The sequence below is a fragment of the Leptonychotes weddellii genome, chromosome 12, assembly GCF_054177405.1.
Source record: "Leptonychotes weddellii isolate Sample4059 chromosome 12, ASM5417740v2, whole genome shotgun sequence".
Classification (NCBI taxonomy): domain Eukaryota; kingdom Metazoa; phylum Chordata; class Mammalia; order Carnivora; family Phocidae; genus Leptonychotes; species Leptonychotes weddellii.
The window spans coordinates 51728536-51752981 of record NC_138380.1 but is presented as its reverse complement, the minus strand read 5'-3'; the positions used below and the strand labels follow the sequence as shown (position 1 = coordinate 51752981).

Here is a 24446-nt window from a genome sequence, read left to right as displayed (position 1 = left end):
TATAATATTGTATGATAGGTTAAGTATGAAGTTTCTAGAACATAGTGGTCGTAAATTACTTGCCCCATAAATGGAAAAATGAAATTCACTAAGTTATCAGTAATCACTCAACAGCTCTTCTATCACTAGGGAACTTAAGTTGCTTGATTTCTAAAATAAAAAGAAAGGAACATACACAGAGATACTAAAAATAAGACCATTGAGCAAGCACTTTTTAAAGTAATAAGAATACATCACTACTAAATAAATTCAACAAAAAGGTTTGTTAATATTTTATTAGTATTTTCTAATGGACAGAACATAACGCAAACCAAATAAAAATTTTAATCTTTTTAGTTCAATAAAAATAACTGACATTCTGATTGTTGTTTCTTCTTTGTTAAAGAAGGAAAGTATTGATAGAATAGTTAGGCACACAGTTGACATTTACTGTACAATGTTATGCACAAATTATCTTTTAACAACTATAATCCTAAGATGTGCTCTTTATATTTTTCCCTTGTAATACAGGAGCCATGCTCCTATAAGCAAAATTTACTAGTAACAAAAGAATTTTACAAGGAGTGACAAAAAAGACTTTTAAAACAAGTCCTTAAATAAAAGGATGCAGCAACAACGGAATGTAAGTTGTTGGGTTAAGAAGACAGTTTAAACTAGATCTCAAAACATTAAAAATTCATTTATTTTACAATTACTCAAATACACATGCATTAAATGAAAATATTGCACAAAATTAAAATTTTAGATTGTGAAATTTATATTGTTCTTAATTTTTTAAAAATTGATACACTTTCTGGTAGCACTTAACTGTTTGATTCTTTCCAAACACCAGCAGCACAAACTTAAGATGAGCCAACAGAAATATTCAAGAAAGTTTTTAATTTTTTTTAAAAAAAAGTTAAGGCTAACCAAGTGCATCCATTGGTCAATGGCACAATTTTTTCAGCAACTATTCAGAACACCCTAATCAGAGGAAATGCCCAGCTAAGCGCTATATTTAAATCATACAATCAATTTTTAGGTGAATCAACTGTTAGTAGTGATGGTTTCTAAATAGTTTGTTACCTGAAAAAATCAGAAAACCCAAAAGAGGATGATTAATTTTGAAGGTTCTCGCCTAAAGGCACCACTGACTTAAAAACACATTCAAAAAATCAAATATCAGAAGACTTAAAGCCTCTTCAGGTATATATTTATATATGCAATAAATGCATTAAATGTAATAACTTTATTAAACATAGTACACTGTACTTGACTTATGAATTAAATATTTTACACACAGCTTGACCAAGTCATTCAAAAAGTATCTCTAATTTTAGCATGACCACAGCTCTCTGATGTAAAACATAGATGTGCATAGAGAAGACGCACAACCGTTTACATAAACTACCATTTGACATTTCTGCTTTTGAAATATAAACTCTTGAAACAAAAATTATTTAAAAAACCCATTTACTCATATAGTTTTTGGTATGATTGCAGTTACCTTGCAGGGCTCTGTTATGAAAAGTTGCAATTTTGCAGGACCTTTCTTTCTTTCCCTGGTTGATGGCCAGCATTCCTCACATTATCTGGAAATGCTTTTCATATGTACACACTAGGCTCTTAAATGAATTCTTGTTTACTCTTAGACTTATTTATGTCAAAAATATACTTGAAATGGGCAAGGGTATATTTGAGAATCATTGCACTTATGGCCATGCTGATGCTTCCTACAGACATGTTTCACAAATCCTCACCTTTAAAGCCTGGGGCATGGGGGGTGGGGGGGACCACGGCAGGGAAACACACTGGGAAGAAAAAGTATTATTTCTTCCGCCAGAGTCAATAAGGATCTTTTCTCATTTGCAAGTTGCAACGAAAGGGGTTTCATTTATGTAATTCTTTAGACATGCAATACATGCTGAATATATGCATACTGTAAGTATGCACAACAGCGTTATTAATAAATATGATTATTATTATTATAAAGCTTTAAAGGAAGGCTTTAATCTGTTATTAGGCTTCACTTTGTAAGTAGAATCTCGGTGAAAACAAGACAATAACATCTTGTTTCCATCTTAAAGCTCCCAAATAACTGGGATACCGAAACTTTGTCCCTTTATCTTAAGCACCCAGACGTTCTTTTAATACCAGGATCTTGGCTCAGTGGTCTGATAAGTAGCTTCACTATTTTAAGGTTGTAGTGTTAAATATTTTTAAAACAAAAAATGCTGACAAATCCAAACCCTTAGTCAGTGTAAGTATTTAAAACTATGCAGAAATCCTGCATACAAGGGATATGAAGACTTCCAAGATGGACAAACGGAGAAAGAGAAAACTATAAGAAATGCAGAGGCTCCAGAACTGGAAAAGGTAATTTGTTGTTGTTGGTATAAAATTATTTCAGGGACTTAAATGTATACACCCAGGGGTTTTGCCAACTTGCTTTATTTAGTAGAATTTTACATTATGCAAAATATAAATAAAAGCATATTTTAAAAAATACTATAGTTCTGTTTTCATTATTTATTTTTATATATATATACACAGTAATAGAATTAGGAATTTGTCTGTTTACATATGACTAAAAGCTCATTTAAACCTTTGATTTGCTACTTTTGCAATCACCTAAGGTATGTCTAGATCACACAATTTAAAATGATCACATTGTAACTTTCAATGGTGCTGTTCTTTTTTTAATTTCCATGTTTTTAAAATAACAGAATGTATTTGGCAGTTCTTTCGAGATTATACTCCCTATTGTGTAATCAGTAATCTCTTAAAGAAAACTGTAATAATTTTGAAACTGAACCGAGAGCGCCACTATATGCTTCTTTTTGCACGCAGAACACCAAAAGAAAACTTATGATTGAGTACCATAAGAGCAAAACAGAGCCCCAAAGCACGTAAGAATCAATTAAAATTTGTTTTATACCAATAATAACAAATCCAATCAAATTCTGTTTTTGATTGGTTTTATTTTATGTCACAAAACTGTAATTAGGGTATAAGGTTACTTCATACTTTAAGGGCATCCTGTCACTTTCCCCTGACCTGAAGCAGATGTTCCAAAGATCATTCACCTGGCTAATCCACATTATATCAAAATTCTGATAAAGATCTATAAAATTATTATGCAAAAACAAATCCCTCCAAATCATACATTGCTCAGTCTCCCACGGTTAAACAAATTAGCCAGTTTATCTGTGAACCATTGTTTTGTGCTTTCCTCAGCTCTCACGTATACATTCTGGCACTTTGTCATTGCTGGAGAATGCTGATTAGTTTGAAATGGAAGAGACCAATGTCATTCTTGCTTGAGAATGGGGCAGTATCCTCTCAATGTTGCAAAAGTATGCACCAAATCATTTAAGACACAGAAATCTCTCTTGGTAGTGGCTGGATTATGGACGAGGATGAGAAGAACCACAGTCTTATGGATGTATTAATAATCTATTTTGAGACACTAAAAGACTGGTGCGACATGACAGTATATGAGTTAAGCCCCAGAAGATCTGTCCATATTATTAGTCCTGGACAAAATGAACACCAGCTTCAGAGATTGGAGTGTCACCTCTTCTGTAAAGAAGGCGCTTGAGTAGTTTGAAGTTTCTGTTTATATTTCTGTATCTGCTTTGATCGTGAATGCAGTTTGTTGAAAAGTTCACGAAATTTATACTGTGGAAATAAGGTTTCCAAAAAGCCTTCCAAGAAGACATAAACCATTCTCCTATTTAACTGGTTGTGCTGAAACATTTCAAAAACACGAAGAATACCTTTCCGTGTTGTTTCAGCCCCGATAATGTGCTTCAGTTCATCTAAATGAAGAGTGGACAAAAAAACATCATTCATTACTCATATAAAGGAAACACAAGGCCTAAACTATCCTCTGAGTTTAAAGTATGTGAAGTACACAGCAGGGTAATAAATAGGAGATCTTCAGTTCATGTGTTTCAGCTATGTATTCTATATTCTAACTGAGATTAAAATTTACACATGTCTTCATGCATCCATCCACTTATGTAAGAACAGATACTGGGGATGACAAAACACACAAAAAAGAAGCAGGGTCTAGACTGTGAAACCCCAAATTAGAGTTACAATCCTGTCCCTAAATACCTGTATGATATTTACCCATCCTGAGTTTGTTTCCTTATCTGTAAAATGGGGATTTATAATAACAACCAAATCCTTATAACTAAGAATTTGGAGAGCTTTAACGAAACAATGTGAAAAGTGATCTGCAAAGGCTAAAACACTATACAAATAGTCTTACTGTGTCTAACGCACAGTGAGAAATACTGTAAGGGAATGGTGTATGAAAGCTGATTAACGATCTCAAAAAGCTTGCAAGTATACTTTATACCCCAAGTATAAAGATGTTTACAGAGGGGAGAATTCCACATGGTATATAATCAAGAAAGGTTCCCTTCAAGGAAGTGACGAATGAAGGAGACTTTGCTACCCGAGCAGGAGTTTGACAGGCACAAACAGATGATGGATTAGCTTTGGGGGAGAGAACAACGAGCAAATGAGAGCTAAGTGGGAAAAACAAGGCAGGTTCAAAAAGTGGGGGCACTACAGTTTGGCTAAATTTTAAGATTCTTTTAAAAGAAAGCGGAGAGAAGAATGGGAACAAGTGCTATGGCTATCAGAGTGAGCCAAGTGTGGAGTTTACTCCCAGGCAACATGAAGTTATTACAGATAGTTGAATAGGGGAACATGTATGACTACCCTTAATTATTTATAATCAGGGCCTCAAGAGCAGTAAATACTATTTAACTGCTTTCAAAAAAAAACCATGCAACTTCCAGAAGGTATGTTTCTACCTAGGAGTACAGGGTAATTTAAAGCAAACGGCTTATGAATTTACCAATAAAAACAAGACAGGGATTATGTGTATATAAACACATACCTTTATATTTAGCCTCACTTCCTTCAAGTCTTCACCCAAGTGTCCTCTTCTCACACAGCTGCCCCCACCCAGCACTTCCCTCTTCCTGTACTACTGGTCTCGTCAGCACTTACCACTAGCTAACATACTGGCCTTTATTTATTTGTCTGCCTTCTGTCTGTGGTTCCCTAATAGAGTGTAACCTCCAAGAAGGCAAAGATTAGTGCAAAGAAAGTGTCTGGCACATGAAACACTCCCAAGAAATACTTACTGGACAAATGCATTAGTTTCTTTTGGCTATATAAATCAGTCTACAGCACAATCTGGTTTATGCTAACAGTATATTAAATAGTATCTAATCCTAAATTGTCATCTATTGTTCTAAAATGTTATTTCTGTAATTTGCTTTTTTTCTCCAAACGCAATAGTATAGTCTGTAGGACAGAATTAATAGCCATGAGGCAAATTTCCAACTTAACTGACAGAAGAGAGATTTTAAAATCTATGATGAAAATGAACTATATAGTTCTAAGTTAAAGAAAAACAAAGTTACAGAAAAAGAAATAGATATTACATGATGTTAATGAACTTCATAAATACTCCTTTTCCACTCTATATTCATTATCAAAATGTGGAGAAGAGATATCTATATTCAAAGATATTCATAATTAAAGAAGGGACCAAACAACCACCCAGCCACACAAAATTGCTTTTCATATTATAGAGGCCCTCTTATTGAGAGAAGTCAAAAGGGGGACAAAGTGAGTCTAAGACAGCAGTGTTCTAAAGAAGTAATTCAAATTAGACCAAAAGAATGCCACTAAGTATATTTTCTTCGGAATCATGTTTTAATTGAGATTAATAATGTTTCTACATAAAGGGATTCTTTGAAAGAATATGTTCTCTGAAGTAGAACAGATATACTTCCTGAAAACCTCACACTTCATGTTCTTTTATTCATGTGTCACATATTTTGTCATCAACTTTATTCTCAAAATGGCTCAAGGTAGCAAATGACATGGTTTTTTAAAAGCACCACTTTTTTCTCATGATCAAAAGCAGTGGCTTTCAAGTCGCTCAGCATGGAGCAGAAGCCCAACAGTCACTTCCTAGCTTGAAACCTGGAGTGGCTTACTTAACCTCTTTGAGCTTCTATTTGCTCACATATAAAGCTGCGATGTTAACAGTGCCTACTTCTTAATACTGTTATGAGAGTTAGCGAAGAATATATGAGAAATGCACAGCAACAGTGCCTACCTAATTCATGGTAAGCCATTAAATGGTAGTTACGAAAATCAATAGGCAGCTAACCCAGCATGCTCGGTGCCAAAAATTCAGAAGAACTACAAATTAGTAAGATTTTTACCAAATCTGTTCACTTACCTGGCATAATTGAAAGTAATTTAGTTTTTCCTGCAACTCTTGTTCTCATTCGAATAGCTTTATCTCTGCATGGAACAGTCTCTGCTAAAATGCCATTTGGCCAAAAGGCATCTCTATTTAAAAAAATTAAATACATTTTGTAAAAATTTTCATTTTCTAATGATATAAATCAGTAAAATTATCCCAATTTTCTACAGAAAACACAAATATAAGTAGAAAGTGGAAACACTTCTGAAATTTTATAGAGGTATGACATTCAAAAAATAGTAACTAAGAGCAGGGTTCAATTTTAGGTGTAAAAGGATATACATAAGAGAAGTAACAGATGAATTCTGCCCTGGCATAACTTATAAACACTAACAAATGAAAAAGACAGTAAAATGGAATATACAGGTGACTACATCACAGCCATTTAAACTCAAAGTAGGCCTCTGATCTCAATGAGATTGAACATCTGATCCAACTACAACCCCACAATATCTTGAATTTGGATACCTTATAGTTAATCTCCCTCAGTTCCCTTATAAGTAAGCCAATACAAAACTAATGCTGCATCCACACCTTACAGTTAGACTGATTACAACATTCCTTTCACATACATATACCCTCTTCTTCACTTGCTCAGCGTGCTTGATTCCAACTCTCCAATTCACAGGCCAAAGGCAAGAACGGAACACACTAACTAAGGTTCCATCTGTGAATTTGGTCTGAGGGAGAGACTCCCCAGAGCAGCTGTTCTTAACTTTGACTGAACATTAGAAACACCTGTGAGCTTTAAAAAATCTTCATGTTCAGGCCTTCTACTGATTAAGTCAGACTCTAAAAATGGGATCCAAGTATCAGTACTTTTTAAAGCTCTCCAAGTGATTCCAACATGAGAATCACTGCTCCACAGTGAACCAAACATCATTCACCGGCCCTGAAACAGAATGTACATGCCCGGGCAGGTGCTCTAACTTTTGGCAACAGTACGGTATAGTGGGGAGAAACCCAGCTTCAGATTAAACTGCTGTTCCCCGCTTTCCAGCATGTGAGCTTTTGGACAAGCCACTCAACTTCTCTAATCCTCACTTTTCACATAACAAAATGGAGACCAATCCCTATCTCATAAAATAGGGTAAAATCAGGAAGTACGCATAAAGTAGTTGGCACAGTGCCAAGCAAGTAATGTTCAATATTGATAGCTCCTTTCTTGCTTCTGTTACTTCAGAGTACATGATGCCATGAATATTTATGCCTTGCTTATCTTTCACTTTTAGGAAAGAGGTTTATTTCTTGACTATGTGGTGCTTTCCTTGAAGGGGCTACATTTTATCTCAGTCCCTGGTGACTGGCAAAATACTAGGCACAGAGGAGGGGTTCAGGATATTTTTGTAGGATGAACATATGAACTGGAGTATCACTGCTCTTAATTTGTATTCTTTTCAGGGGTTCAAATAGTTAATAATTAGTCCATAGGCAGAGACATACATATTTTTTAAAATTTTCATTTAAAATCAAGGATTTCAATTACTTTAAAGCCACATTACTGTGATAAAATATAACCAACATCTTAAAGATTATTCTCTTATACTTTTCTATTCTGGTTTTAAAGAAACAAAGATCAAAAAGTCCACGGAACAAATGTTTATAATTCTTACAACTCTTCTTGCTCATCAGTGATGATTAAAACCAACTTTATGGTCAGGAAGAAAAGGAAAGCAGTGAATGTTAATTAGTGATAACAATGCTAAACTCTGTACTACCTGAATGAAGTGACTGTGTCTTAAGATATACCTGAAACGTTTCACTAAGTCGGCTACTTGCTCAGGTGAGGTCATCCAATCAACATGGTCAACTATTTTTCTGAAAGTAAAGAAATTTAAATTAGTAGGGTCAAAATTTTAAAAGGCGTATAAAATAAGCATTCCTTTCATGAAGTAACTTAATCGGTATGTAAATTATCTGTGAAAGCAACAGACTGTTTTAATGATCTTAAAAGGCTCAGAGAAGAAAATTCTCCTACAAAGGTTGAACAATCTACTTCCAGAAGTACATGTTTAAGAGCTAAGTAAGAACAGCTCTAAGGAATGAAAAAAAAAAAATTGGTACCTATTAATAGTATCACCATATGTGGCTCTAATAAGCTGTTGAAGTAGGTTTTTGATATTCCTTCGCAACCACTGATTTCTCTCTTTTAAGTCGAATACTTCATCCATAAGAAGCAGCATTACCCTAAGTGGAATATTGTCATCCACCTGAAAAAATATGGGAAGAAATGAAAATACATTTATTTGAGTTACTTATCTATACTATGAATGGCTACTTCTGCTGCTTTTACAAAATGATTGGTACTCAATTTCAGAGATCAGAGAATAAGTTATACTACGGTCTTCATAACCTAACATTTCATTCTAATTTTTAAAAACATAGGTTTTTAACAGTCATTTTGCAAGAATACAGAATTTTACAACCCTACAATTCCAAAGTGGTAGTGAAAAAAACTTCTCAAAGTGAATCTATGATGTCTTAGGAAAAAATAATTCAGCTCTTTTACTTTTAGTAGAGTCTGTACTGCTTTGATAAGGCAAATGCTGGCCCCCTTCGCCGATTTTCTGGAGCATCTTTTTGATAAAGAACAAAACAGTCTCAACATTTCTCCTGATTTAATAGAACAAAACACAATCTACACAGAATAACATGTTTTGCTTAGTGCGTTGTACATACTTAGGTATTTTCAGGAAAAAGAAGCTAAAATAAAATCCAGTATATAGCTAAGTTATTACAAAAGGCATATTTCACTATACTTCTAAAATTTTCTTTTTTTTTTAACCTTTGAAGATTTTATTTATTTATTTGACAGAGAGAGACACAGCAAGAGAGGGAACACAAGCAGGGGGTGTGGGAGAGGGAGAAGCAGGCCTCCCGTGGAGCAGGGAGCCTGATGTGGGGCTCGATCCCAGGACCCTGGGATCATGACCTGAGCCGAAGGCAGATGCTTAACGACTGAGCCACTCAGGCGCCCCTAAAATTTTCTTTTAACTTTTAGCAAGTAAAAATTTGTACAGGAATATTCAATTAATGATGTAAAAAGTAAAGATGACTACAAGAAGAGCAAAAAAATAAAAGTTAAAAAAAAATAAAGACGAGAAAGCTTTGATGTGAAAAAATATATACAAAGCAAAACAGATTTAGAACTACAATCAAACTGCATATAATTGCCAGTAATTTTATAATTCTTTCATCACTAAGATACTCTTTCCAATCATTTCCTCATCCATGTTGTAATTTAAATCTTGAGAAAATAGCATGAGTTATTTTCACTGTTACACTGTAAACATTTTCTTAGTGCACCTTCCCTTCCACATATTGAAAACTCAGAGCTAAACCAAACAAGGAATGGCTGGGGCTGGTGAGGGGGTGGGGGGCAGAGACGGATTTCACTCCAGAGGCAAATAAATACTTCTCTATTTTCTGATTGAGTATATACTCATTAGTTTGGTAAGACATGGTAATTCTAATAAATAGCTAAATTGTAAAAACTTTCAACAGAAGGTATGATGTTACAAATGTTATACCAGCATAACTCATAATAAAATACTCCTTAAAAAGCAAATAAAATATTATCTTTGTTTAATACAGTTTATTATAGGAAATTCAATGAAAAACTGAAGGGAGATAATTATGACTTTAAAATAAATCTGCCTAATAGAATACAAAGCCCAGACCCAAACATATACGATAATCTAATTTGTGACAAGGGAGAAACAGTACGCTTGGGAAAAGAGGGCCTTCTCAGTAAATGGTGCTTGGGTCAACTGCCCTCACTCCATACACAAAAATCAATCCTAGATGAATGGGAAATCTAAATTTCGGCATGCTAAAACAAAAAAGATTTTTAAAGAAAATCACAAGTGATCCCTGTGACCTTTTAGTACGCACGGATTATATATATACTTTGCACAAAAGCACACCAACTAGAAGATATTCACAATACACAAATACTTTTATCTGACAAAGAACCACTATTCAGATTATATAAAGCACTCTTGTTAATCAAAAAAGACAAAGACAGCCAAGCCAACAGAAAAATAGAGGAAAGAGCTAGAGACACAAGACAAGACACCCAAATGGCCAACAAACATATGCAAAGAGGTTCAACTTTTCCACAGTCATCAGAGAAATGGAAATCCATATGAGATACAACCAGAATGGCTAAAATTTAAAAGACATAACATACTGACTGTTGACAGGCTATGGAGCATTGAAATCCTCATGCATTTTGCTGGCAGCAGTGTAAGCAGCACAAACACTTTGGAAAACTATTTGACAGTATCTCTTAAAACTGAACTTATGAATACCTTCTAACCAAGGAATTCCATTCCTCAGTACAGACCCAACAGAAATGTATACTTAATTTTTTAATCAAATAAAAGACAGGTACCAGAATGTTCACAGGAGTACTATTCATATTACAACAAATAAATTATACTATATTTACAAAATGGAGTACTGTAAGTCCACAAGAATGAAGAAACTACAATCACACAAAACAACACGGAAGAATATCACAACGTTGAGCAAAAAAAAAAAAGCCAGACTTAAAGGAGTACATACCTTACAGTTTCATTTATATAAAGTATAAAAGCAGGGTAGAAGTCAGGATAGTGATTATCCTTGGTGGGGGAGAGGATAGTGACAGGAAGAGAGCATTAGGGGCTTTCTGGGGTATTGGTGTAACATTCTGTTTCTTGCTTAGAGTGCTGATTATATGGACACGTTCAGTTTGTAAGAATTCATCAAACTTAACACATAATATATACACAGAGGTATATAGTAATAGGTATACGTATTATACTTCATTAATCAGTTAAAAAGATTTACCAAGTATGATTTCAATTACAGTTGAATACTACCAAAAATAAAATTAACTCACAGTATCGTCAAGCTGAGCTGAGACCCGACAATGTTCAGGATCTGAGTCAGTCTTCGGAATTAAAGGAGGCACCTAACATTTAAAAGTATATAAAAACAGAGCAAAATAAACACACTAAAGCAGACAGTGAAAGAATACAATAATAAATCAAAATGAGTATAAAGAATAATAGCATTTAATTTGATTTCTGGAACGATATATAAACAAAGTTTGTATAGTATTAAAAAGTATTAACACTCTACAATTAGAAACCCAATGTTAAAATGTGATTACTTCATTACCAAAAGATTTTTTTCTTTAAAAAAAAAATGGACTTTTGAGTTGGAAGGGGAGATTACTTAGTAAAACCCCTATACTTTTTAGAACTTAAAGCTAAGAAAGGTTAAATGATTTAAAAACCAAAAGTTAGTAGCACAGCCAGAGAACAGAATTCCAATCTTTATTTTACCATAAGGAGCTTGACAGTAAGTTAACAGACTTAAGAAACTAATTAACCTGTTTTAGATAAGTTATGAGGAAAATGGAGAGACCGGTGTTAGTTGAAAATCATTTGTCAGCACAGCAGGGACCATCAAGATCACTTATTATAACCCCTTCATGTTGCCGGTAAGGAAAAAGGAACGGGAAAAAGCTCAGTGACTTCTGTACAAAGTCATATGAGTAGTGATCGGCAGAAGTGGCACTTGCAAAAACCCTCATTTTCAGTGTTAGTGTACATCCCCCCATGATTAGAAACAAAGATAAAGTATCAGAGAAAGTATAAGAATAAACAGAAAAGTATGGATTTACACACACATTATTTTAGGAGTTGTCTCTTAAAGAAATTGTGTGTATTTTTATTCTATATTTATATACATATTATATTTACTCTTCAAACATGATCTAACAAATAGAAAACTCTAACAGTAACAAGTTTTCTTTTTATAGTCTTGATTATAACGTTAAACAAGTAGGTGAAAATTATAAAAAGTATAACTCAGAAAGTAACAAACAACTTGGTCTGCTACCTGTATTTGCAAATGTGATGAAAATGTTTCTCTATGAAACTCTTCTATACCACTCACTTGTATATCCAAGTAAAGGATGGCCCCAGAGGCTGATGATTGTGAGACTTTTCCTCCCTTTGATCTCCTAGCCTAGCCACTTGGTCAGGTGAAGCAGGAGAAATTAGGTTTTATGTTTCCTGATGAATACTAGTATAGCTCATTTGCACAACAGCACTTGCTATTGTTTTAAAATTTAATAGCATTATAAAATAAAAATGGCATAATAGAATATAACAGTACAAAGGATGTCGGTTATCTTTACTGGCTTTCAAAATTCTACCACAGCAAAGCCTGAGGAGTGACTGGATTTCACAGTATCCATTTCTGGTAAGAATTCATTCTCTTTATTTTTTTTTATTTTTTATAAGACTATGTGTCTAGGGAGCTTTGGACTTCTCAAAAGAAATAAGGTAAATCTAAGCAGAAGCTCAATAAATCTTAGGTGATTTAAAAATAGTTTGCTGTAGATATTACTGAAAACATCTTCTTACCTTGAAAAATGATTGCTTTATGTCTTGACCTAATCTTTCTGACATTTTGCCCATGTTGTCTGACATTTTAGTCATTCCCTCTGCCAAGCTATCAGGAAGGGATTTAACTGCATTTGAAACATTCCTCATAGAATTTCGAAGTGGATTTACAAAAGTGTCCATCTAAGGGGAAAAGATATTATACCATGACTTCATTGTATCAGACTTGTTATTTAACTGAGAAGCCTGGGAAAATACAGAGTGCAACACACACGAAAAATGCAGTAACTTTCTAGTCTATAATATCTAATTGCATTTTAAAAGTACAGAACTACTTTCTTCAAAATGTATTGTCTTAAAAATATATTTTCACACACAAATATATGATTAAATAACTTGGTGATAAGGCAATTGCTAGAAAATATAAGCTTTAGCTTATACAAAAAATAAAATATGTTGCTAGTGATTACAAGTTTTGGCTGCCTTATTAAAGAAATAAGCTAAAATAAATAAAACATTTTCCAAAACAGAAATTGGTGCAAACGGAATTAGCCACAACATACTTCTGCTACAATTCAAGGCAATAATAACATAGGTATTTTGAGGAGACAATGAAAAATAAACAAGCAGATAAAATAAGCAGAAAGCTCAAGTAACTAACAAGTAACTAAGATTTATTTTTTAAAATAATTTTTTGGTTACATTACATGCTCAGAATCTATAGAGGGACTATGGAATCCTTTAGTAAGACAGAAAAGAAAAACTATAAAAGAAAATATGATCAGAAATATAAAAAGGAATAATCTCCAGGGGGATAGGAAGCATTAAAATTGACATTCTGACTGCACAAATGTCAGATAATTTCAATTAAGAAAGGAAGAAACATCTAGAAACCAAAATAGTCTGCATATGGAACTCTGAGAATTTTAACAGAAACAAAGAAAAAAACAAAAAAGGGACACAAAATCAAAGTCATAAAAAATCTACAAGAATATTTTCCAGAAAGTGTGACTCTCATAAGAACTAATGCAGAAACAAATTATGTTCCCTACCAAAAAAAAACAAAAACAAAAACAAAAAACTAAAAGACACTGAACTCCACTACTTCAGGAACATAGCACAATGTTAAGAGATGGTATCAAGAAGATAAAACTCCTTCACTCTAGTATGTTTTCATGGTTTCCATTAAGAAAAACTAGAAAAGGTTAAATAAGTGCTATAAAAAAAGACAACAAATGAATTTCAAGATAGCCGTAAAATAATTGGAAGTTTTAGTTACTCTTTGGATTAAACTGAGTCAATAGTGCTCTAGATATGCTTGATGGAATATGCAACATTTAGGAGGGACATTGTCACAATAGAACAATTCAGAGGAGAACCAAAGGACAAAAACAAGTACAAAGAAGGGTCTGAAAAACACTACCACTGGTACACAGATATAGAGATAAAAAGGCTAAAAAGGTGAAGCTAACTGTGTGTGTGCATGTGCACTTGTGGGTAAAATTATATATGTGTGTATGTGTATGTAGCCTCACACCAGACATGGGGCTAAACTACCACTGATACTCTTAAAATAACAGAACCTAAATCTGTATCATGTATTAGTTAATAATATAAATAGTTGCCTGTGCACTATCCTAGACCTACAGAATCTATTTTTTTTTCCTTTTTCCTTTTTGTTTTTCAATTCTGAGGGTAAAGCCCAAGCATCTGTATTGGGGACGGGGAATGGGTGAACTAGAGGGATGGAAAAACCTCCACAGGTGATTTTGATGCCTAATCCTGAAAAAAGCAGAATTTCAGAAGCATAAAAACAGAGTCCATCGCTGTATGACAAGATTTCCACAAACAGGATTTGTCTTAAAACACGTGCTTAAAACAAAAAAACAAACTTGTAAATTACCAAGCAGAGGAATGAATTATGGATCACCAGCATAAGTGTACACTTGGCCTGACTTACCAAAGATGTTTTCCCTGCATTATCACTTCAATTATGTGTATCAGTAACAACACAAAGTAATTTTAATTTAAATTTAGGTCCCTTAACTATAGCTTAAAAAATGCCTTCGCACCGTGGTATCAAAGTGGATAGAAAGAAACAGTGTGAATAAAGGAAGACTGTGTGTTAGTTACTCTTCCTAGGAATTGCCCACATATTTTGAAAGGCTAGACAAACTCTGTGACCAGGTTAATATGTTATAAAGTATTATTTCTCAAGCTCTGATAGCCACTGAGAAGATGTTTGCAGATGATTTCTCTAATACCTACTTAATTTTCAGTGAAATATAATTAAGAAAAAAATATTAAATTATAATTTAGCCAAAAAGGAAATATAGCTGAAAACCCCTAATTCTTGATGTGCATAAAAATTATTTTGCCAATCTAAAAGAGGTCAAGATGACCTTGGTAACAGCCAATATGATTTATGAAAAATGTATGTTACTATGGACTTCCAGAAAGATTCAGAGGATCTTTAGATTCCAGTGGTAATATTTTTAAAAAGCAATACACAGCTGTCCAGATATATAGAGCATATATATGCTCTACACACACAGTACTATGGTCAACAAAAAGAAATTGTGTACATTTGAGGTAACATTTCTTTTATCTCAAAAAAGCTGTTATTGATTTATTAGTTCTTCTTAAAATTGATAAAATCTTGAGAGAAAATAAGGTAAATATCAAAAAGATGGAACACTAGAAGGCATCTCTACTGACAATAAAACCACTTAAGAGTTGAAATTTAAACTCAATCACTTCAATCACGAAATACAAAGACATATCACCACACTGTCCCCCCACCATTATAAGGCACATAATATGGAACTTGTTATTAAAACACTCCACTAAAAAATGTTAATATCCGCTTAGATGTTAAAACCCAACACCCTAGAGTAATCATACACAGTTCTTATGTTTAATTCTTACTTATTCTGTACCAGTTAATTCTTACTTATTTTGTACCAATTCCCTAATTTTTTTTTTTTAGTCTTTTCAGAGCGCGGGGAGGAGTGGCAGGGAAGTCACTTTTTGTTTGTTTTTAATTTTCATTTTGAAATAATTTTAGACTTTTGAAAAGTTATAAAACTACAGAGTTCCTACCCACTATTCACCCAGGCCTCCCAACTGCTGTTACTGCTCCCACTATGACTGCCACCACTCCTACGAAGAGGCAACATTTATTCTGAAGTTAATGAAGTGCCAGGTGCTGTCATACATGGAATATCACATTTGACTTGTACAATGCTGTAAAATGAGGATTAGTATCTTCATTTCTTGGGAAAACTAAAGGACCAAAACGTGAAGTAACTAACATGTTGCAGGTCACAGCTAGTAAATGGCAGAGCAGGGATTTAAACCAAAGACTAATTCCAAAGTCTGTGTTCTCACTCACTAAACTATCTTGCCCGATTTGAGCACTTTGTCATTTATTGTCTTAACCTACCATCTAATTCCAAGTTTAGGACCCATATCCCCAAAGAAATTTTAAATAATAAAGATTTCACCCAAGGGGCATAAATACTTTCAGGAACATAACCTATTGAACATTTTTCTTATCCTCATTCCAAGTAAAAGACCTTTCCTGTCAGTAAGAAATGGCTCCTTCTCAAGTTATTGAAAAGCTTGGGACCTATCTTAGGCAAATCTTCCTCACTGCATTATTTCAAAAAGTCTTTTTTCTTTGTTTTAAGCTCCTGCTAGATTTTAATCTACACGTTAAAATAGTTTATATTTATCAGATATGCCTATCAATAGCAGGCTTAATAAACCATAGAAGATAAACATGCCAAAAAGCATTTAATAAAACTTTCCGGTTTTAAAACTTACAAATGTAAATTTATTTTCTTTTATTTAAAAATGTATGAAGGAGTGCCTGGGCGGCTCAGTCAGTTAAGAGGCTGCCTTCAGCTCAAGTCATGATCTCGGGGTCCTGGGATCGAGTACCGTGTCAGGCTACCTGCTCAGTGGGGAGCCTGCTTCTCCCTCTCCCTATGTGCTCTCTCACTCTCTCTCAAGTAAATAATTAAAATCTTTTTAAAAAATGATGAAAACAGACCTATAAAGAAAACCAATGCAATGGTCTGCTTACCTTGCGAGCAAAATCCCCTTTCCCTTTACTGTAGGCTTTGTTCTCAAGGAAATCATACACATAGTGAGCCAAAGCTGGGGATGCTTTCATCATTTCAGGAGTCAACAGTAACTAATGGGGGAAAAAAAAAAGATATCCTACATAGATACAGTATTGGAAATTAACTCCTATCTATAATTTTATCTGCTAGAAAATTAAGCATGTACAGAATTTTAATTTTGTATTTAAAAAACCAATTACACAGTTTATAAATAAAGTCATCAATAATTCTATGACCATTAATAGTTCGGTGTATATTCTTCCCATCTGCTTTTTTGACTTTCAGTGCATCTACTGTGACAGTTGTCAAATGTATTTACTATAGCAGTCCCCTTTCTCCATGGGGGATATATTCCAATCCCCCCAGTGGAGTCCTGAAACCAAAGATAGTACCGAACCCTACATATACTGGTTTTTCCTATACATACATACATACCTGTGATAAAGCTTTATTTATAAATTAGGCAGAGTAAGAGATTAACAATAATAACAATAAAATAGAACAATTATAACAATATGCTGTAATAAAAGTATATGCAATATACTGTGAATGTGGTCTCTCTCTCAAAATACCTTACTGTTCTGTACTCACCCTTCTTCTTGTGATGATAAGAGATGAGAAAATGCCTACATAATTAGACGAGGTGAGGTGAATGACATATGTATTGTGACACAGCATTAGGCTACTACTGACCTTCTGACAATTCATCAGAAGGACAATCATCTGCTTCTGGACCATGGCCATGGCTGACTGGGTAAGTAAAACCACGGAAAGCAAAAACCACAGATAAGGGGAGGAGACTACTGTAGTCCATTTTCAGGTCTTATAGCTTATACTACGAAGATCCACATTAGTAAACTGTTATGTTTATCACATCCTAATTCTAAAGTTAACCTAAATAGAAAGTACATAAAATAATCTGAACATACTGCTTTCACAACTGTTAATGATAATGATTCACACCTAACATTCTACCTTAATTCCTTCAATGGAACGTTATTTTGACATATCTTGAGTTCATCAGCTACAATATATTTGGTACAGCCATATTTAAAAGATACATTTATGGCACCAGATTTGGGAAAAAGTCTTTTAAATCTTACACATAACTGATACAGATTTTTATACAATTAAAGCTAACATATTAAAAAAATCAAAGTGTTTGGGGTGCCTGGTGGCACAGTCGGTTAAGCATCCATCTGACTCAATTTCAGCTCAGGTGATGGATCTCAGGGTTGTGAGACCAAGCCCCAAGTTGGGCTCTGTGCTCAGCATGGAGTCGGCTTGCAATTCCCTCTCCCCCTTCCTCTGCCCCTCCCCCAACTTGTGCTCCCTTGCTCTCAAATAAAATCTTTAAAAAATTTTTTAAATTAAAAAACCAGTGTTTGACAAGAGTCATACAAATCATATCACACATCCAGCTTTAAGTCAGAAGATAAAGGTAAATAATAAGAGAATTATATGTTTTGCTATCTTTCCAGGAAATAATAATGCCATGGAATTACAATTATGGTTATAAACAAACCAAATCAAACTTACAAATGTTTTTATAAATGCTTAAGAGAGAGAGAAACCTTCCAAACAAAATATCCAGTATAGCATTAGCTAAGTTTCACTACATACTAGGGAAGGGTCAGCAAACTTTTCTGCAAAGGTCCAAATAATAATTACTTTCGGTTTTGTAGTCCACTGTGTCTTTGCTGAAACTACTCAACTCTACTGTAGCAAAATGTAAAAGCTGTACTAGGCAATAATAAACTGAATGGATGGCTGTGTTCCAATAAAACTCAATAAAACATATGGTGAACTAGATTTGGTCTGCAGCCTGCAATTTGCTGACCCCTGTTCTAGAGGGTGGAGTAGGGGGTCTAAATAATGGAACATTACATACCTGGGCTAAAGCCAGGTCTATTTGATGAAAAACCTTTACAAATCATTCATTAGTATAAAAAACTATAACGTGATATTATTATTATATCTGACATCTGGGTACCCAGGTCTAAAAGTTTTTTTCTGGGATAAGTAACTTTGTGAGACAAGTTTTGTTATTCCACAATAGAAAATCTACATACCTAGAATACTACATGTAAGAAATAGTCCCTCAGATCTATTCCTCTTTTGAATTATCCTGTAATTTTAGAAGTCTTAGACTCACTGTGGACCATAGGAGGCATTTATCAGGAATGAAAATATGCTAGCTTTGAAGAGCAACTACCTAGTGAACTGGAAACATTTATCTGTTTAGTGTACCATAAAACACCTAGACTTTACAGTGATGTGTAAGACACGTGTGCCTGTGTGTGTGTATTCATCTAAACCTGAAGTGACAAAATCCCTAGCAGTGTCCAGAAAACAGAGAATATTGATAAATTACTGAACAGATGTGACATACTACTGAAAAGTGGTTACTATTCCACTATTATATTAAAACATTCTTTAATAAAGAAATCTACTATTTCTGTAGGCTATATTAAAATGAAAATCTATGGGTAATAATAAACATGGACTTACCTGCAAATATGCATTTAAATCCTTTTTTCTTTTTTCTAAAAAATCTCTATCCATATTATTAAAAGTCTTTTTACCAGGAAGCTTCAATATGCTTGATAGATTTTCAAACTAGAAGATAAAATACATTCAATAATTTTAGTTTTTTTTTTTTTTTTACGAAAAATGAAAAGCATTTTCCAAGGAATAATTCCTCTATATATCAAAAGCATCTTTAACAGATTATTTTGTAATATATTCTATTAAGCAAAAATCAGAAAGTATGTCCAAACACAGTTCTAATGCTACTTATTTATAAAGGAGTATTTTCAATCAAGAATGACAAACATGGATAACTGATAAAGAGGAATGATGTCCACATGAGGTTTCCTTTTTAATACTCTAATTTTGTTCAAAATTATCAATAATAAAAGGTTTTAAAATATTTTCCTTAACACTCTGACTTGTGAATAAAGTATTAGCAAATATATTTTTAAAGACCAAAGACCCATGAGTTCCTGGCTTAAGAAATCTACTAAAGAAATCTTTTTTAATATTGATGACTGTCAATCAGTTAATCATTCTAATAGCTAGTTATTAAAAATAGAAAAGGTGGGGCGCCTGGGTGGCTCAGTCGTTAAGCATCTGCCTTCGGCTCAGGCCATGATCCCAGGGTTCTGGGATCGAGTCCCGCATCGGGCTCCCTGCTCCGCGGGAAGCCTGCTTCTCCCTCTCCCACTCCCCCTGCTTGTGTTCCCTCTCTCGCTGTGTCTCTCTCTGTCAAATAAATAAAATCTTTAAAAAATAGAAAAGGCAAATTTCAAAATATTGATTACAGTTTTATTACAACTCTGCATATAAACAACTGTAGTACAACATGGACACTTCTTCCCCACCAAACACATGAAAAATAAACTCAGATTATTAAGAAAAAAACCTAAAAGCCATTAGTATGTATCGTATCTTTGCAAGACCACAAGCACCAAGTAAGTGTACATGCTCTAGGTCTAGCATTTACAGACTTAACATTTGGGTGCACCTTCAAAGGCCCACATATATAGTAATGTGCTGTGCCTTGCTAAAGCACAGAGTTTAACTACACCAGCTACTAACACAGCACGGGAGGAAAGTCATTTAGCTAGTGACTGTGGCTGGCCAAAAGCCTAGTAACTGAAACTTCAAGCAGCCTTCCTGTTTTTCCCATGTGATACATGTCCTAAACTGAAACAAACTTTCTAAAACCATCCTTTGTTTAAAAACATCAACAGTAATGGTTCTGTAAAGAAAACTCATTCCTGGTGCAGAGATTAAAGAGGAAATGAAAAGGTTTAGGTTAATTTTCATCTCCAAACTGGAAGATTCTAAAAAATTATTAAATGGAATGGCAAATCTGATGGCTGCCTGCAACTATAATGTGAATAAGTTCATTGTATGTTATACATGAAAGGTAAAGGCAGTTCTTTTGCCTCAGCAAAGGCAAGAAAAACAAAAAAGGAAAGTTGCAATTTATAGGGCAAATGTTATGCTGTAGCCATATTCACAAATTTGGTTGCTCACAAAAGTATCAGAATGGGTCCTCATTGATTATCAAATGTCCAGTGGAGAGTTCCTGGTTTTATGAATTAAAAAAATCATACCTTATATACCTTATGGAAATAAATTAAGTTTTTCAATGTGTCCCAAAAGTTATTTAATTTGCTGGAATATTACTTTTCTACATCATCTTTAACTACTGACTTAACTTTACAGAATACATACTTTATTCTGGTAATACAAAGATGTTATGGGCTGAAAGGTATTGCCCCAACGTCATACATTGAATCCTTAACCTCTAGTACTCCAGAATGTGGCTGTATTTGCAGATAGCGCCTTTAGAGAGGGGATTAAGTAAAACAAAGCCCTCAGGGTGGGCCCTAATCTAATCTGACCGGGACTGGTGTCTTTAAGAGGAGAAAATGTGAACACACAAAGAGACATGAAGGAGGTGAGCACACAAAGAAAAGGCCATGTGGAGCCATAGAGAGAAGGGTGTCCATCTGAACGCTAAGGGGAGATGGCTCAGGAGAAACCAAATTCACCAACACCTTGATCTTGGATTTCTAGGTTCCTGAACTGAAAGAAAATTTTTTTTATTGTTTAAGCCACTCAGTCTGTTGTATTTTGTTACGGTAGCCCTAGCAAATTAATACATCAAAGAATATAGCAGTTTGCAATAAAACAACAATTTATTTCAGAAACTTTAAAATATTAAACCTTGTTAATTAGAAAAAAACAAATTAGGGGCGCCTGGGTGGCTCAGTCATTAAGCGTCTGCCTTCGGCGCAGGTCATGATCCCAGGGTCCTGGGATCAAGCCCGCGTCGGGCTCCCTGCTCAGCGGAGAGCCTGCTTCTCTCTCTCCCTCTGCCTGCCGGCTCTGTCTACTTGTGCTCTCTCTATCTCTCTGTCAAATAAATAAAACCTTTAAAAAAAAAAGAAAAAGAAAACAAATTAAATGCCAAAAAAGTTATTTTCTTAAAGCCTAGATTATCAAACTCGTTTTAAAATGATCTGGAACAGAAGCATTAATGACTGACAGTTCTCTCAAATATTATTATTATAAAAGGAAAAAAAGGTGAAATTTATACTCTATATTAAACTCATTACAAGTTTGATATTTTAAAGATTTTAGAAGTACAAGTAAGAGGTAGCCCACTCCCTGAAAGGTAATATAATTCCCTCTGCCAAAAATTCAAGAAATTTTTTTAAAGCATGTAAAGAAAAAAAATTAGAAATTTGCCTGAACATAAGAACTCACATAAATTAAAGAGTATTTCATGTTCACAAAGAACTCAGATATATATATATCATAAACATTCCAAAATAAAAGATTTTATCTTTCTACATTGAATTATGTCTTCCTGATGCACTACCGGAAAATTCAAAAAGCATGCCTGAAATTTTGTTAGAAGGATTCAAAATTGGTTTATAGCCAGGCACATAAATACTTTTACTCAGTTACCTTAATGCATACTTAATATTTTCTAAATCACTAGTATTTTATCAGTACTAATATACAATTCACCCAGTGTAACAGTAATGCAGTGTCTACTAGAATGTAAGCTCCTAGAGGCAAGGACTTGGTCTGTCCTGTTCACTGATATATTACCAGCACTGAGAACAGTACCAAGCACAGAGAAAAAACTTAATACGTATTTGTTGAATAAATAAATGCGTAGGTTCAGGCGATTTCTAAAATAATGTCACATTTAATTTTTTAATTATTTTCTTTCAATTTTATAAATCTTTATCCATAAAATATCAAATGAGGCTAAAAAATCTTTAAAGAAAATAAATGTTTTTATATATTTAGACTGGAAAAAGTTCACATCACAAAGTTAAACAAAACCTGTTTTAAAAAATGTTAACACTTCAAGAGCTCTATGGAGTTAAAATTCATTTGTGTCAACAGGTTGTACTGTTACCAAAGGATGTATTACTATTCAGTCACTGCATTTTTCTTCTATTTTATGAGAGATTTAAATTTAAAACTACAGGTAAAGCAGAGCTAAGAGGCAAACAGCCTGAATCTTATTTACAAATGCTTAGCATTTTGCTTAAAGCTACATTTTCACTCACAAGCTTTGTTTTTAAATTCTTAAGCTCTGTGAGCAATCTAAATACTTAAGTACTTATTAAACACTAACAGAACTTGATAGGAAACACAAAGTCAAAACCACTTTGCCTGAACTGAGCCCTCTCAAAAATGAATTCACTTTATTAATTTCATTTAATTTTTGATGCTGTATTGAAAAAGAATTTCTGGGGGCGCCTGGGTGGCTCAGTCGGTTGAGCGTCTGTCTTCGGCTCAGGTCCTGATCCCAGGGTCCTGGGATGGAGCCCCACATCGGCTTCCTGCTCAGCGGAGAGCCTGCTTCTCCCTCTCCCTCTGCCTGCCTCTCTGCCTACCTGTACTCTCTATCTCTCTGTCAAATAAATAAATATTAAAAAAAAAAAAAGAAAAAGAATTTCTGTATGAACTGTTCTATTAATAAAGTTTTTTTAAAGTATGTTCTTCACTTATATTTGTCAATATGTAAACATGACATTTACATTCCTAGACTAGAAAATTTCACATTATACCAAATTCTCATTGATTTGCAAGTAAATAAAACTACTTCCTAGCAATTCATATTATCTTAAATTTGTCTTGCTTGGTTAAAGTGTGAGGATGGGGAGAAAGATACATAAGCTGTGGGATTTTAGCATACAAAACAGGCAATATTTTAAAAATCAAAGCAATTATTTATTTCTTCAATGTGGGACAGAAAATTCTTTCACCTCTGCAAAAAAAAAAAAAAAAATCAAGCTAAACATGAAGAAACAAATCAAGAAACATGGTGATCTATTCAACAACAAAAATAGAACAGGCATGCCTGAAGTTATTAATTTCCTTATGATTCAAAATAGTCTTCTTCGGGCGCCTGGGTGGCTCAGATGGTTAAGCGTCTGCTTTCGGCTCAGGTCATGATCCCAGGGTCCTGCGATCGAGTCCTGCATCGGGCTTCCTGCTCCTTGGGAGCCTGCTTCTCCCTATGTTTCTCTCTCTCTCTCTCTCTCTGTCTATCATGAATAAATAAATAAAATCTTTAAAAAAAAGTCTTTTTCATATGGGCTTCTGGAGCCAACACTAAATCTGTTTTTAATCACTTTTAAGCCATTAATAGTTTATCTCACTCTATTCACAGAATATTTTAATGAGATTATCATGGTATCAACCATATTTTTTCCACTATCTTAACTGAAAAAGGTATTTTCTGATTACTCAAATAATACAATGCCATTTCAAAGCTTCTGTCCAAACATCACCAGTAATTATTATTTTTATTGGTTTAATACCATTGCATATTTAAAAACTTTGAATGAAATAAAAGATTCTCAAAAGTTAAATTCCACAGATCACATACTGCAATTCATCTGGTGATAATCTACTTTTCAAAGTTAAAGAAGAAAGTATTTAATAAAAAAGTAAAGCAGAGAAATAACTTGTTTACATGTGTTATCCTTAAGGGTCCATATACTTCTATAAAACAAAAGGGTTGTATTTAGTAAGAATTAAAAACATTATTTGGTTAATGTTAAATTTAATTTAGGTTGTGTT

At 33.9% G+C, this 24446-nt stretch overlaps 1 protein-coding gene across 7 annotated transcripts in view; it reads right to left on the bottom strand.

Moving 5' to 3' along the window:
* Positions 1 to 260: 260 nt before the first annotated feature.
* SNX13 (sorting nexin 13) overlaps positions 261 to 24446 on the bottom strand; it is a 124546-nt gene continuing 100360 nt past the window's right edge. For 3 of the 7 annotated variants that reach the window (XM_081800445.1, XM_006729486.3, XM_081800448.1), the window contains 8 exons: positions 19332 to 19439; positions 16781 to 16891; positions 12712 to 12873; positions 11175 to 11246; positions 8351 to 8496; positions 8036 to 8104; positions 6260 to 6372; positions 261 to 3800 (listed from right to left, as the gene is read on the bottom strand). In XM_081800445.1, the coding sequence (XP_081656571.1) occupies positions 3553 to 3800; positions 6260 to 6372; positions 8036 to 8104; positions 8351 to 8496; positions 11175 to 11246; positions 12712 to 12873; positions 16781 to 16891; positions 19332 to 19439 (1029 nt within the window). In that variant the 3' untranslated portion in view covers positions 261 to 3552. Of the gene's footprint in view, positions 3801 to 3853; positions 3931 to 6259; positions 6373 to 8035; positions 8105 to 8350; positions 8497 to 8795; positions 8863 to 11174; positions 11247 to 12711; positions 12874 to 16780; positions 16892 to 17513; positions 17571 to 19331; positions 19440 to 24446 lie in introns of those variants that run through there. The other 4 variants (XM_081800443.1, XM_081800444.1, XM_081800446.1 and 1 more) reach the window with 3 other exon arrangements.